The 15,248-nt window shown below is 38.5% G+C and overlaps 2 protein-coding genes across 2 annotated transcripts in view; both read left to right on the forward strand.

The window, feature by feature from the left end:
• Positions 1-6,878, forward strand: part of LOC115768531 (dynein heavy chain 5, axonemal-like) — a 72,280-nt gene extending 65,402 nt beyond the window's left edge. The window contains exons 2-3 of the mRNA XM_030713119.1: positions 6,523-6,799; positions 6,859-6,878. Coding sequence (XP_030568979.1) covers positions 6,523-6,799; positions 6,859-6,878 — 297 coding nt within the window. The remainder of the gene's footprint in view (positions 1-6,522; positions 6,800-6,858) is intronic.
• A 20-nt stretch (positions 6,879-6,898) lies between these two features.
• Positions 6,899-15,248, forward strand: part of LOC115768532 (dynein heavy chain 5, axonemal-like) — a 96,593-nt gene continuing 88,243 nt past the window's right edge. Inside the window, exons 1-3 of the mRNA XM_030713120.1 lie at positions 6,899-8,735; positions 8,793-10,177; positions 10,233-10,567. Coding sequence (XP_030568980.1) covers positions 6,964-8,735; positions 8,793-10,177; positions 10,233-10,567 — 3,492 coding nt within the window. The 5' untranslated portion in view covers positions 6,899-6,963. The remainder of the gene's footprint in view (positions 8,736-8,792; positions 10,178-10,232; positions 10,568-15,248) is intronic.

Consider the following 15,248-nt stretch of genomic DNA (forward strand, 5'->3'; position numbering starts at 1 on the left):
TCAGATCTGGATACTTCAAAGCTTTTAGAATATCGCAGATAAGCACCGCAATTTATTCGATCAGTGCTGGCAGCTATCAGAGCGTATGTCGGTAGAAATGAGTTCCGGGCTAAATATATAAATATTTGTTATGTTTAGATCTCTTGGGCAAACTAAATGTCGGGAGCTATGACATTCAGCTAGAAGATACAATCTACGAAGTAGAAACATTCAGTTGAAGATTGGTGATACTGTCTGTGCCCACAATTTCGCGCAAAGCAATGCTGAAAAGAAGTTCAGTAGTGAACTAGCACCATTTTTCTTGACAGCCAAAGTAACTATAAAACTTTATGCCAACTATTACGAGCTTCAAAATGAATCAGGAAAGTTCATGGGAATATATCATTTAAAAGATTTGGCAATGACCTTGGTCTTCTTCAGTTTATGAGTTCTCGAGATGAATCATAAGCTGTGTTATAGTGACCAATGGGCAAGTTGGTAAGTGTTCGGATATACTTCTCTCTTCATTCCCCTTCACGGCGGATTTTTACTCTACCATGCTTATTTATACTCTGCCACGCACAAACACCTACAAGCAGCGCAAAGCAGACGAAAAAACAATCACGCCAGTTTACCGTTATCCTCGCTCCAACGGTCCGTATGTCTGCCCTATACTTCAAGAAAATTCGACTAGGCTGCTCATAAAGTACTTGGCGAAGCCAAATTCACTTTCAATCGCATCGCCAGAGAAGGTAGAAGTGTAGATTATCAAGTTTGAATCAGTGTTTCCAACTCGTCGGCGTTATGTGAAACCCCGTTCTCTTATAAAAAGCAAAGCTCAAATTCTCTAATCACGAGACAGCCACAAAGCGATCGTCTCCAAATTACTGAAGCATTGAGTGGCGACCCTGATAAATAGTGAAAGGTGATATTTGGATGTGAATCTAAGTGATATTGGAGCTAACCAAAATTTGAGTTACGGCGGTGAAAACTAAGTCAAGCGACCGGCCGGCTTCTGCAAGCGCTTTTGCGCTGCCCCTTTCGTGTGCTGCACATTTTCGGACGAGACCGGCCGGCCAATTAATGCCACGCTAGTTTTTTTTTTTGGAAGCGCCGCAGATTCAGTGAGCTGTTCACGCACAGCTAACACGTAGGGTGTGACCTACAAGCCCTTACTTGATTCCATTGGCAACAACACCTGAGCCGTTTCTACCAGCTTACCGTCCTGCGCAGCCGCCACGGTACCGACGCTGGTTAGTGCTTGCGAGTGCCTTTCATAAGCTAAGGGTGTGACTTTAGGTGTAGGGAAAGTGAACGCAGCGAGCGCTGCTCCAGATGGACTCGGCGCGTTGGAAAGGCAACCCGTAATGTCCGTAAGCCATTCGTGCAGTATCGCAGCCGTTATCTTGACATTAATTAAACATATAAATCTTCATCTATTCTAATAATAGTCAATTTTCTATTTAGTTTTAGTTTCAAAAAAGCCCAAAGGAGAATAGCCCAATATACCATATCTCTTGTCGCACAATCATATGAATTTCAACATATATATGTTTTAATCCGTATCTACAGCACTCTGCTTCTGCTTCTGCATCGATGGACTCAACGAGCACAGCACATGTATGTGAGTCATTAAATGCCTGGCAAGTACAGGCATAGTTTGTAGTTCGTATGGGCAATACAGCTATTCTTTCTTTTTGTGTTTATTAAATTCAGATTCCTTTCTCTTTATTTTCTATTTTGCTATAATCAATTAATAAAGATATGAAGTCACAATTAATTACAAGAATTTGCAATGAAATAAATGAATACTTTGTCAGATGTTTAATGAATATAAACGTTTAATCTCTTCGACGAGTTCGTCGCCGCTACGACATGAACGCTATCATGCATAATCAATAGAACGAAAGTGATCTTTAATTAGGGGTGGCCCAAGACAGCTTATAGGTGCCGCCAAGGCCGGGTGGGTAGAGAGTATTATCAGTTTGACAGTTTTTTATTCGTTCTAGTGGAACCTACAGATTCACCCTTTCCCCTTTTCATAATGACAGAAAGTGCACTTATTCAGAAAGAGTCCACGCCCCATCCGACGAGCATAAGCAGCAAAAGCGAGAAGTGCACGACGCCCCCCTTAGAGTGCAGTGCAAGACAAGCGGTGATCCACAGGGACTAGGCAAACTAGGCAAATCCACAGGGAATAGGCAAACACTACGCACACACTTCAATTGTCAGAATGCGTTTTTATTCTTATAATATCAACTTATAAAACCGACTGTTAAAATACCAAGACTTAACAAAGGAATTTTGCGAGATGCGGATGCGAGCGGGTTTAACTCAAAACCACAACGAACTTCAACTTCCAGTTGCAAACGCATCCCAATCATTCACCAAGGGAGAGATTTCACTGTCAAAAGGGATCATAGACCACTTATACTCTTATTTTCAATGGTTAATCCAAGTTCTAAATTAACACGTATGAGGCTTTAGTTAGAGGAAAATAATTTACGGTATAGTATGTAAAGGGAAAAGATAATTATGTAGCTGATTCGTTATCAATCAGATATGAAAGTAGACAAAAATCCTGCGCAGGAGATAAGGAAATAGAATTGCCTAGGAAAAAGCTTCAAAGCCCGAACCACTATATCATATAGGTGCCATAGGAACGATCGGTCGAAAATTAAGTTATTGTATGGAAAACCTTTTTTTCATTCAAGATATTTTGATTAAACACGGCATTTAAAGATTTTACTCCATTCATTTTTGCAAAATCTTATTTACGTTGGAACGATCAGTCGCAAATCAGGTTTTTGATTAAAACCTTTTTTGGTTATCAAGATATATTGACCAAGCTCGGCATTTACTATTTTCCAGGTACTTCTTACATACGGGCAAAGCACTATGAGCATTATGACAAGGTTGGACCTCCAAGGGTATTAGATCTTCGGCGTGCCGAAGATAGCCCTTCTTTCTCGTTTCAAGTTTAACTTTTTGAAGACCCAGCATTAAGTCGAGACATGAAAAATATTTTGCTCGTCCTAGTTGATCAAGAATATCTGCAATTCTTGGAAGTGGGAACTTGTCAGCCAATTATTGTCGCCATCTTTTAAGTGGGATGTTGTATTCTGATACAGAAGTTTCTACGATTTTTTCTTTAGTTGAGCTTCAATATGCAATAAACATTTTTTTTAATTGAAAGTGAATGTGATTTGTATGTCTTTCTTTCTTTACCTGGACCTTGAGTTGCTCTTGTCGTTAGTGAGTGCATGCATGCATGCATGTGCTCAATTATTGGATGCAGACGCTCGACTAAGATCTGTATTGCACCACAAAGATTCTTGAAATATAACGTATTATCATTTCATGCGTTTACCATAGAAGAATATGAATTTACTGTTTGAATATCTTAAGGATAAAGATTATTTAATTGCAGAATTGACATAAATAAAATAGAAACTACAAGAGAAAACAAGTAAGAGGTTCTAGTCGGGAGCTCCCGACTAGGGTATACCCTGAACCCTCTTCTTCCAACATGAAATGCATATATATATTCTATTTTAGAAGCTATATGTCACATCTGGTGACTCTAGCTCTTTTTATTTACCAAAATTGCCCAAAAAACAGGATATCGATATCGAATCTTATCGATTGCTTGGAAACGAAGTAAGTTATCGATTATCGGAATGAAACTCGATCTGCGCGGGCACTAGGAGCACCTACATCTAAAATTTCAAGTCTCTAGCTCTTATAGGTTCTGAGATCCTCGCGTTCATACATACGGACGGACGGACGGACATGGCTAGATCGACTCGGCTATCGATGCTGATTAAGAATATATGTACTTTATGGGGTCGGAGAAGCTTCCTTCTGCCTGTTACATACATTTGGATTTTGCATGATTGGTCAAGTGCAAAATCAAGAAGTGTGGCAATTAAATTTTTCTATGTCTAGGACATAACCAGATCCGAGTTTCTTGCCACTCACAAATATGTTAGGAATCAATTCGTCTGCCGCGCAGAAGGCAGATGCAAAATAATTTTTAGTATCGCCACGTAAATAAAATTATTAAAATTATAATATTTTTTTTTTATAAGTTTATACTTACACTTTGGTCTACTTTAGTTTTTGCACCGCTAACAATATTTAATGATAAAACATATGCAAATTCAAAAGTTAATGCACATTTAGCAGATCATAATGAACGTCATGCTGACATCGATGGATGCCGACGTGTAAGTACGGCACAGCCGGAGAAAACATGCGTGCATATGTTAGGATAAATGTGTTAGCGCACCTGCATTGTTAGTTCAACTGATAAGCATACATACAACTTTTTGCGATAGCTCTTCCTCAGCTATATAGTGCAGTATAGAGTGGGGATTGGTTCGGTGTGTGACGGTGGAATGTGTGGACGTACTCGCACCTCTGCAGATTAGTGGCCCGTGTGTAGGTCTGAATACCCGTGGTGGTGTGGAGCTGCCTTCAACACCCTCCAACCACCACGACCATGCACACTCTCACACTCGTTCGCTCTCTGTGCGATGTAAGTGCTAGGTGCTCGATGCACGGTGTCGATGTTCGGTGTCCCAGGTCGCGATTCCCATTCATCTCATCCGACCTGTTCTTCCGTCAAATATCTTTTTTTCTCCTTTTGTCTTGTTTTGCTCGTTCATTGTAAACAATTGCTAGACTTAAGTAAACATTGTCATCACCTGAAGTCTAACGAATATTCTTCTCTTATATAATATATTTATATTGAGCATATTAATCTAAGAAAATGTTGTACAAACACGATACCTTTTTGAATTATATGATGAATATCTAAAATGAATCAGTGCTAGATTTATTTTAAGGCTCCTTTTAACAGCCAGCCCCACAAGCATGTGTAGGGTAGAATTACTATTCTACATGGGAGGGCGGGTACAGAAAGAAGGACCTTAATATCTCAGTTCATCTTCACTGCATCACATTTACTTAATATTTTGGTTTGTATCAACACAAAGATCCACCGCCACTTGCCGTGAGCAAGGCCGGAGCCTTTTGTTCGTTACAAGCTCTTGCAGCTCATTAGATTTCAGCATATTTTGCTCCTTCTCCTTGGCTAACAGCGACAAGCTAGTACTGTGTGTAAATTCGCCAACGACTACCCAGCCTAATAGCGATTTCTGAAGGGTGGGCAATATTTGTCTTGGTTTGATTTGACCTGCAAAAATCAGCTTGAAGAATAAAAAAACTCGCAATAGCATATTAATTCTTTGGGGAGATTCGGATCTGCAAGGGCTACTCCCTTCGGTGGCAAACCTTGCCAATCTAGATTTGAAAGTGGCATTCACCTCATCAATAATCTGAGATGTTTCATTGCCGATGCTACTGATGAGGTTTGCTGCCTCTGGCGATAGCGTTGGCTATCGCAGCTCCTCGTTATATGTCGCTTAGTAAAACATATTAAGCATAGCGTACGTCTTTTAACCTCCCAAAATCGCTGCAATGAATTCTTTACATTTTGGGCATGCCCTTAACACATGTGCGCTAGCACAAATGGTACACGACTTACCAATGTTGCTGCTAGCTACAGATAAGTTAGTTTTCTTTGGTCGTTGGGTGGTAAGCCATTCTTCCGCCGAACTTCTCGATTAGCCAAGTTCATACCTCCTATCGAGTGTCTCATTATCACCAATTTTCTACGAATTAAATGCAAAACTAGCGATTTTTATCGGGAGCTCCCGACTAGAGGATACACTGAACCCTCTTCTTCCAACATCAAATGCATATATATATTCTATTTTAGAAGCTATATGTCATGTTTGGTGGCTCTAGCTCGTATTATTTACAAAAATTGCCCAAAAAGGATATCGATATCGATTGCTTGGAAACGGATTAAGCTATCGATTATCGGAAACAAACTCTATCTGCGCGGGCACTAGGAGCACCTACATCTAAGATTTTAAGTCTTTAGATCTTAAAGGTTCTGAGATCCTTGCGTTCATACATACGGACAGACGGACAGACAGACGGACATGGCTAGATCGACTAGGCTATTGGTGCTGATCAAGAATATATATACTTTATGGGGTCGGAGATGCTTTCTTCTGCCTGTTACATACATTTGGATTTTGTACAAATACAATATACCCTTATGGGTTCGGGGTATAAAAATTGAGACTCTAACCGATCCAAAGTTACTCGAGAGCTGGCTAGCCACTTTATAAAAATTTAAAAATTTAATCGATTTTTTCCCCGTTAGTGGCCAATTAGGTATCAACCGGTATCAAGTCCATTTGCAGATTGTTATTGTTGTTCTTTGATAAACTACAGATTAGCTGGGTGTGTTTTGATGATATGCTTCCAGATCACTGACTTTTTGGCTTTCGCTACGGCAAATTGCTACCAGGGCGTTGACCGAACTATTTGCTATACAGCATCATGATTGCCCTCGAGTTCACCGTCAAAAGAGGGTTCCTCGTTAACTTACACATACATACATTTATATGTGTATATTGAGACAACGATTTTTCATAACAAAAATGTAATTATTCTTTTCCTTAGTCTAAGAAAGTGTCAGATCGTATAGCGGATATGGAGGAACCATTACTCAGAGAACTTAATGAAGGTATTGCAATATTTGTGCAAGAGTTTGATGAGTTTAATCGCAACTTTGAAGCAAATGGTCCAATGGTTGAAGGAATATCTGCCAAAGAAGCTAGCGAACGGGTATTTCTATTTCAAAATCGTTTCGACGAGCTTTGGCGTAAATTTGAAATGTACAGCAGTGGTGAAAAACTTTTTGGTTTACCTATAACGGAATACCCCCTGCTGCATCAGCGTAAAAGAGAATTTAATTATCTTAATCGCCTATATTCATTATATATACAAGTTTTAAAGGCTATTTCAGATTATTATGAAATGCCTTGGGCTGAAGTTGATATTGAAAAAATTAGCGCTGAGCTGGCCGATTTTCAGTTACGTTGTCGAAAGCTTCCAAAAGGTATGCAATCTTGGCCTGCGTACATTGACTTAAAGACAAAAATAGATGATTTTAATGAGACATGCCCATTACTTGAATTAATGACGAACAAAGCAATGAAGGAACGTCACTGGGTGCGATTAAATGCACTTTTCAAGACTAACTTTGACCCAACCGATCCAAAGTTCACACTTGGGAAACTACTTGATGCACCGATTTTGAAATATAAAGAAGATGTTGAAGATATTTGTGTCGGGGCTGGCAAAGAATTAGATATAGAAGCAAAATTAAAACAAATAATTGCTGATTGGGCCTTGTTAAATTTACAATTGGGACAGTTTAGAAATCGAGGAGAACTTGTTCTAAAAGGCACTGAAACATTGTCACTTATAGCCTCAATAGAGGATAGCTTAATGATAATGAACTCGCTAAGCTCCAATAGATATAATGCTCCATTTAAAAAGGAAATACAACTGTGGCTTTGGAAACTTGTAAGCACTGGTGACATTCTGGAAAAATGGCTAATGGTTCAAAATCTATGGATATACTTGGAAGCCGTTTTTGTGGGTGGTGATATATCAAAGCAACTACCTATGGAAGCAAAACGTTTCGTAAATATTGACAAAAGCTATGTTAAGATAATGATGCGAGCTCGAGAAATACCAAATGCAGTAGAGTGCTGCACTGGAGACGAATCATTAGCTACAAACTTAAATTGGTTATTTGATCAGTTAGAAACTTGCCAAAAAAGTTTAACAGGATATTTAGAATCAAAACGCCTGTTATTCCCACGATTCTTTTTTGTGTCAGATCCTGTTCTTTTGGAAATATTGGGACAAGCGTCCGATCCTACGTCAATACAACCTCATCTTTTAAGTATATTTGATGCTATTGCTACAGTTGACTTCCAGGAAAAGGCAAGTGATATAATTGATGGCATGAACTCGTCAAATCACGAAAAGGTTAAATTTGAAAATACGGTGCAGTGTGTCGGGAGCGTAGAGCTTTGGCTAGGCCGTTTGCTTAAAGAAATGCAAGATACTATGAGAACAATTCTTGCCGGAATGGCAATTAGTCTGAATGATCCGGAATTTAATTTTGCTGAGGAATTTCCTTCATTTTGTGGACAGGCGGGTGTTGTAGGAGTACAGTTACTATGGACAAAGGATTCGGAGTACGCTTTACGGAAATGTCGATCCGACAAGACTATTATGAAACGCACCAACAATAAATTTTTGGTGTTACTTAACTTTTTCATCGACTTAACTGTAAGAGATCTAACCTCACTTGATCGGATACGTTTTGAGACTATGGTCACAATTCATGTACATCAGCGCGATATTTTTGATGAGTTGTGTACACAACGCATTAAATCGGCAGGTGACTTTGAGTGGCAAAAGCAAGCCCGATTTTATTTCAACGAAGACAACGATGACGTTATTGTGGGTATTACGGATGTAAATTTTATTTATCAAAATGAATATTTGGGCGTTACTGAACGTCTGGCCATTACTCCATTGACTGATCGTTGCTATATTACTCTTGCGCAGGCTGTAGGCATGTGCATGGGTGGAGCACCAGCGGGTCCCGCTGGCACAGGCAAAACTGAAACTACGAAAGATATGGGTCGTGCCTTAGGTAAATTAGTTGTCGTTTTTAATTGCTCTGATCAGATGGATTTTCGTGGCTTGGGTCGAATTTACAAAGGACTTGCGCAGTCTGGTTCATGGGGATGCTTTGACGAATTCAACCGCATTGAGTTACCTGTATTGTCAGTGGCGGCGCAACAAATTTAGTAAGTACTTGTTATAACAAACTAAAATCATATAAATGTAATACTTATTTTTCGCAGTATTGTTCTGACGGCCCGTAAGGAAAAACGGTCTTCGTTTATATTCCTAGATGGTGATGACGTCACACTTAATCCCGAATTTGGAATATTTATTACTATGAATCCTGGTTATGCTGGTCGCCAAGAACTACCTGAGAATCTTAAGATTATGTTTCGAACGGTGGCTATGATGGTACCCGATCGACAGATCATAATAAGAGTTAAAATGGCAAGTTGTGGTTTTAAAGAAAATGTTCTACTTTCTCGAAAAATGTTCACACTATATAAATTATGCGAGGAACAATTATCGAAACAGGTGCATTACGACTTCGGCCTACGCAATATACTTTCGGTTCTAAGAACTCTTGGTTCGCAAAAGAGGTCCAACCCAACTGATACAGAGGAAACAATAGTAATGCGTGTTTTACGTGATATGAATGTTTCAAAACTTATTGACGAAGACGAAGGACTCTTCGTATCGCTTGTTGATGATATGTTTCCAGGAATAAAGTTAACAACGAATGTTTACAAGGATCTACAACGGGCTATTGTTAAAGTTTGTGATGAATCAGGTTATGTCAATAATCCAGAGTGGAATTTGAAGGTTGTACAACTTTATGAAACTTCTCTTGTGCGTCATGGACTTATGCTCATGGGCCCAACAGGATCTGGAAAAACTAGTTGCACACTCTGCATGCTTCGTTGCTTTACAAAAATGGGCCGAGCACATAAAGAAATGAGAATGAACCCTAAGGCTATTACAGCTCCACAAATGTTTGGACGTTTGGATGTAGCGACTAATGACTGGACAGATGGAATCTTTTCCACACTATGGCGACGTTCATTAAAAATTCCGCATCATCAAAACTGTTGGATTGTGCTAGATGGTCCAGTTGATGCCGTGTGGATAGAAAACTTGAATTCAGTGCTGGATGATAACAAGACACTAACTTTAGCGAATGGAGACCGCATAAAAATGGCTGATAATTCTAAACTAGTATTTGAACCAGATAACGTTGACAACGCATCACCAGCAACCGTCAGTCGTGTTGGCATGGTGTTTACAAGTTCTTCTGTTTTAAGTTGGAAAGTTTATATGGAGGCCTGGTTGATGACTCATAGCGATGATCAAGAAATTTATAGACGATGTTATGATGCAATATATGATGATGCGCATACCTTCTTGCAGACTAGGCTTGTAGCGAAAATGCGCATACTAGAAGCTATTTATATTCGACAAATGTTAGACATTATGGATGGACTTTTGATTGAAATATCTTCTCGCAGTGAAAAAGCTCTTGAACGCATGTTTTTATTTGCAATGATGTGGTCGCTTGGAGCAGTTTTAGAACTATCTGAACGTGAAAAGTTTGAAGAATATCTTTTAAAACATCCTTCAAAATTACGTACGTTAATATTTAATTGTAAAAAAAACATGTTTTATATATTATTTTTGAATAGTTTGGCCAAAACGGGGGTTGACTGAAACAATTTTTGAATACTATGTAGATGACAACGGAAGTTGGCAACACTGGAACTCGCGTGTTGATGTATTTAATTTTCCAGAGGATGAGATTCCAGAATTCGCTTCAATTTTAGTACCCAACGTGGACAATGTACGCACAGCTTTTCTCATACATAACAGTTCAATGCAGCTCAAACAAGTACTGCTTATTGGAGAACAGGGAACTGCCAAAACTGTAATGATAACTGCTTACATGGGCCGTTACGACCCCGAGGAGCATCTATCCAAATCTATTAATTTCTCGTCTGCAACTTCACCAAATATGTTCCAAGTAAGTATCATTTTTAAATAAGCTCGCCCAAGTAAATGGAAATTTCCATTGTAATGGATCCTAAGTTTCGTATTAGAAGACCGTGGTGGGAATTAATCAAATGCTGTTTGGATTAAACATCTCTAGCATTCTAGATTTTATAAATTTATTTGGCCCTAATAGATGTGAGAGAAAATTTTTAGCTTTACTTGCCAGTATGAACACCAACGAACAAATTTTCTTCATACAGAGAGACACCAAAGAAGAACCACAGTCGCGATTAGCATATTTCGGTTAAATAGCTTACACCATAAAGACATCTCGCCGGTGTACCATGAGCAACCTTTGGCATACAGATGTAGCATTCGATTATTTGTAGTTGAATGGTTCTTGCCATTCAGGATTCGGCTCATCCCATTGAAAATGGATAAGAAGGGTATAATATATTTGGGAAAATGTATGTAGGCAGAAGGAAATATTTCCGACCGCATAAAGTATATACATTCTTGATCAGTTACAACAGCCGAGTCGAAATTTAAGCTGTAGGTCCTCCAAGCGCATGCGCAGATCGCTTGATATGTGGCTTCTAGAATTTGATATATATATCAAGTATCATTAATTTTATACCTATCGCCACTTCCCAGTTACCACTACAGAGCTATAAATCAAGTTAATATCCCAAATCATATTGGTTGTTCTGACAACCATACTCTACTTGTATATAATTACCCCCATAGTTGTCTGATTGTTAATAATTTTTATCAACCTGCATTTTTGGGGAACCACTAGCATTTTCTCGTATACGGTTGTACGATTGATTTGGTATCTATCTACCTGGAGGGTGTTGTGAAAAATTGTGGCCTGGACTACCGTTAGTCATGTATTTTTAGGTTTAGTATATCGTGTATTTGTTAGTATTTTGGTCGTTGGCTTCCTTTTTATACCCTGAACCCATTAAAAATGGGTAAAACGGGTATAATGTGATTCTGCAAATGTATATGTATGTAACAGGTAGAAGGAAGCATTTCCGGCCGCATAAAGTATATATATTCTTGATAAGCATCAATAGCCGAGTCGATCTAGCCATGTCCGTCTATCAGCCTGTCCGTCTGTCCGTATGTATGAACGCAAAGATATCAGAACCTACGAGACTTTAGCTGTAGGTCCTCCTTGTGCATGCGCAGATCGAGTTTGTTTCCGATAATCGATAACTTGCCCAGTTTCCACCAAACGATAAAAATCGATATCGACATCCTGTTTTTTTGGCTAATTGGGTAAATATTGAAAGCTAGTGTCACCAAACTTCTTATGTTATATTTATATCAAGTTACTTTCATGTTATACCTATCGCCACCTCCCGCTACCACCACAGAGCTATAAATCAAGTTAATAACCAAACTTGTAATGTACATCAATTTAAGCCACAATTTAAATGCAATTGACTTTTTGAGAATACCCAAATATTCTATGGCATAATAAGATATACTGTAGAAAATATCATTAAGATTGGTTAAGGACAAAATGTTTTGATTGCTTACGTGTTAGCCGCAGCAACCGCAAATTCCAAGAATTTCTGCATACACATTCATGCGCGAGTTACGCCCTTGACGTCACCACCCCATTCACAACAATATAATGTCGAGTTCAAACCAGTTGAGCTTGCAAGCCCTATATCCGCAGCACAATCCAACTTTTAAAGATCGAAGTGTCATAAAATATTTTGACAATAAATACGACGCAACTTGTTTTGAAATAGATCCCATAATTAATTCGGTTAGGTCGCCCCAACAGCTTCACTGATTGTGACCACTTTATATAAACAATTCCGAATCGATCAGCCCAGAGCCTCGCAGCATTTCTGCTAAAGGCTCATATTGTAAACAAAAAACCATAAGTGGCTATGCCGCTCCGATGCATTAATGTAAACATAAAACAAAGCCTCAGTTGCTCTCTGCAGCTTCTCTGCTTGGCGCTCCCTATAAACAATAGCCCCAAATCGCCAACTGAGCCGTTGCACTCTTTTGTCGTAGACTTATAATTCAGTTGTAAGAAAACCACAGAACTAACCAGTACGAATAAACGCAAAATTAAAAGTTAAATTCGAGTGTTGCATTATCGAGTGTTGGTTTACATCTAAAACATATATAATTGGCGCAGCCGGTGTCGGAAATAATAAAAAACGAGAAAGAAGGGCACACCGAAGATCTAATACCCTTACAGGCCAAACGTTTTCATAATGCTCATAGTGCTTTGCTCGTATCTAAGAAGTACCGGGAATAGTAAATGCCGAGTTTGGTCAAGATATATTGATAACCAAAAAAGTTTTTATTCAAAAACCTGGTTTTCGACCGATCGCTCTTAGCATAGTTAAACTTATAAATGCCGAGTTTGGACAATATATCGTTAAAAACAAAAAATTTGTCCATATAACAACTTAATTTTCGACCGGTCGTTCCTAAGGCAGCTATATGATATAGTCTACCGATCTTAATAGGATTTTGCATATATATGGGGTGTGTAATAAAACTAATGAATGCCGAGTTTGGTCAAGATTTCTTGAAAACCAAATTATTTTTCATACAAGAATGCGACTGATCGTCCCTATGGCAGCTATATGATATAGTGGTCCGATCTTAATAGTATATTACCTATATATAATGAGTATAGTAAAATTAATAAATGCCAAGTTTGGTCAAGATAGCAGCTGTATGTTATAGTGGTTTTGAGATATGTGCTGCGTTCAACAGAAAAAGGCACTTCCGCAAAGTTTCATTAAGATAGCTTTAAAACTGAGGGACTGGTATGCATAGAAACGGACAGTCGGACAGACGGACAGACGGACATGGCTATATCGTCTATATATATACTTTATGGGGTCGGAGATGTCTCCTTCTATACGTTACACATTTCACGACAAAATTATAATACTCTCTGCAAGGGTATAGCAAATAAAACAATATGGAAAATCAACGCGATATAACAACAATGCATGAATGCATTCAAGCATTAACATAAATAATACTGGAGCAGCAGCAGCAGCAGGACCATACCAATCCAATAACGAAGGAACGAAACAGCATTAAATAAGAAACAAGATACTTAACTTTGTTCACTAGACTCTACATGGCTTTATTGCATCGGTGGACCAGGTTATGCAGGAGTATGGAAACAGTGCATTCAGCGTCATATTCAACACCAAAATTCAAGGTCAGGCGAGAACAATTTTAAACATTAAACCACCAGAAGATTGTGATACATGCAAGATCAGGCTTAGACATCATTACCGCCCCAGAACAGACCAGATAGAAAAATTAATAATTTATGGGTAGTTACCATTCGAGATTTAGATTATAAGGGTCGTCATATTGTTGAAGAAATTACAGATTTTTCAGTATTTGATAATGATAGCCTAGTTGACATATAAAGTGGCTTGTTAGTAATTCCCAGATTATCACATCTAAAAAAATGTAAAATCTAAATAGTTTAAAAAGTTTAATAAGTCTGGTTCGTGTACAGACTTGGCTAAATATTCCATAGCCAAGTCGAACTTCTTTCTTCTTAATTCTCAATGCTATGAGAATTATTTAACTCATTGTAAAAGGCAATTTGCCCAAAATCCGAGACAGTTTTATAATTTTGTAAACTTGAAGCGTAAATCTTCAAGTTTGCCATCTTCTTTTTTCTTGGCTTGGATAAAGCTAACAATGACACTGATTCTGCTAACCTCTTTGCTAATTTTTTCCAATCAACTTACTCTTCCGTCTGTCCTAATACTAATTCTTACCCTTATACTATTTCTTCCGCTAGTTCTATACCTCCTCCCATTATTTCACACTCCTCTCTCCTATTAGCTATAAACTCTTTAAAATATTCTTACTCTCCTGAGCAGGACAATATTCCTAGTTGTCTACTCAAGGAGTGTAGTTCTTCCCTTCTTTATCCATTGCTAAAGCTTTTTAATCTATCCCTTGAAACTTCTGTCTTTCCATCTCTTTGGAAAGAATCTTATATCATTCCTCTTCACAAAAAAGGTGGGAAGTCTGATATACGAAATTACAGGGGCATTGCAAAACTGTCCGCTATTCCTAAATTATTTGAAAAAATAATCACTTCGAATTTGCAGCATTTCTGGAAATCAGTTGTTCCCCTGTTCAACATGGAATCGCAAAGCATCGGTCAACTACGACTACTTCCTTGGTAAATGATGCTTTCCTTTCGAAAATGCAAACTGATGTTATTTACACTGACTTCAGTAAGGCGTTTGACTCTGTGCACCATGACATTTTACTTATTAAACTTGACCGAATCGGTTTCCCCCTGTCTCTTTTGCTTTGGATTAATTCTTATTTAAAAGGTAGGACCCAAAGAGTAATGCTCAGGCTGACTACCTCTAAGCGGGTTCACGTTACTTCTGGTGTTCCTCAAGGTAGTCATCTTGGACCTTTACTCCTTACTCTTATTATAAATGATCTCCCCTCTGTTATATCACATGCCCGTGTACTCATGTATGCGGACGATGTCAAACTTTTTCTATCATACACTAATCCCCTACATCATTCTCGTCTATAAGACGATTTGAACGCTATGCAACTATGGTGTTCGGCCAATCAATTGCATCTAAATTGTTCAAAGTGTATGTTTATGACATTTAATCGTACTACACCTTATCTTGTCAGTTAAACAATCGACAATATCGCTTTGC

Source organism: Drosophila novamexicana, unplaced genomic scaffold (assembly GCF_003285875.2).
Source record: "Drosophila novamexicana strain 15010-1031.04,08,12 unplaced genomic scaffold, DnovRS2.1 tig00001815-arrow-arrow-pilon, whole genome shotgun sequence".
NCBI lineage: Eukaryota > Metazoa > Arthropoda > Insecta > Diptera > Drosophilidae > Drosophila > Drosophila novamexicana.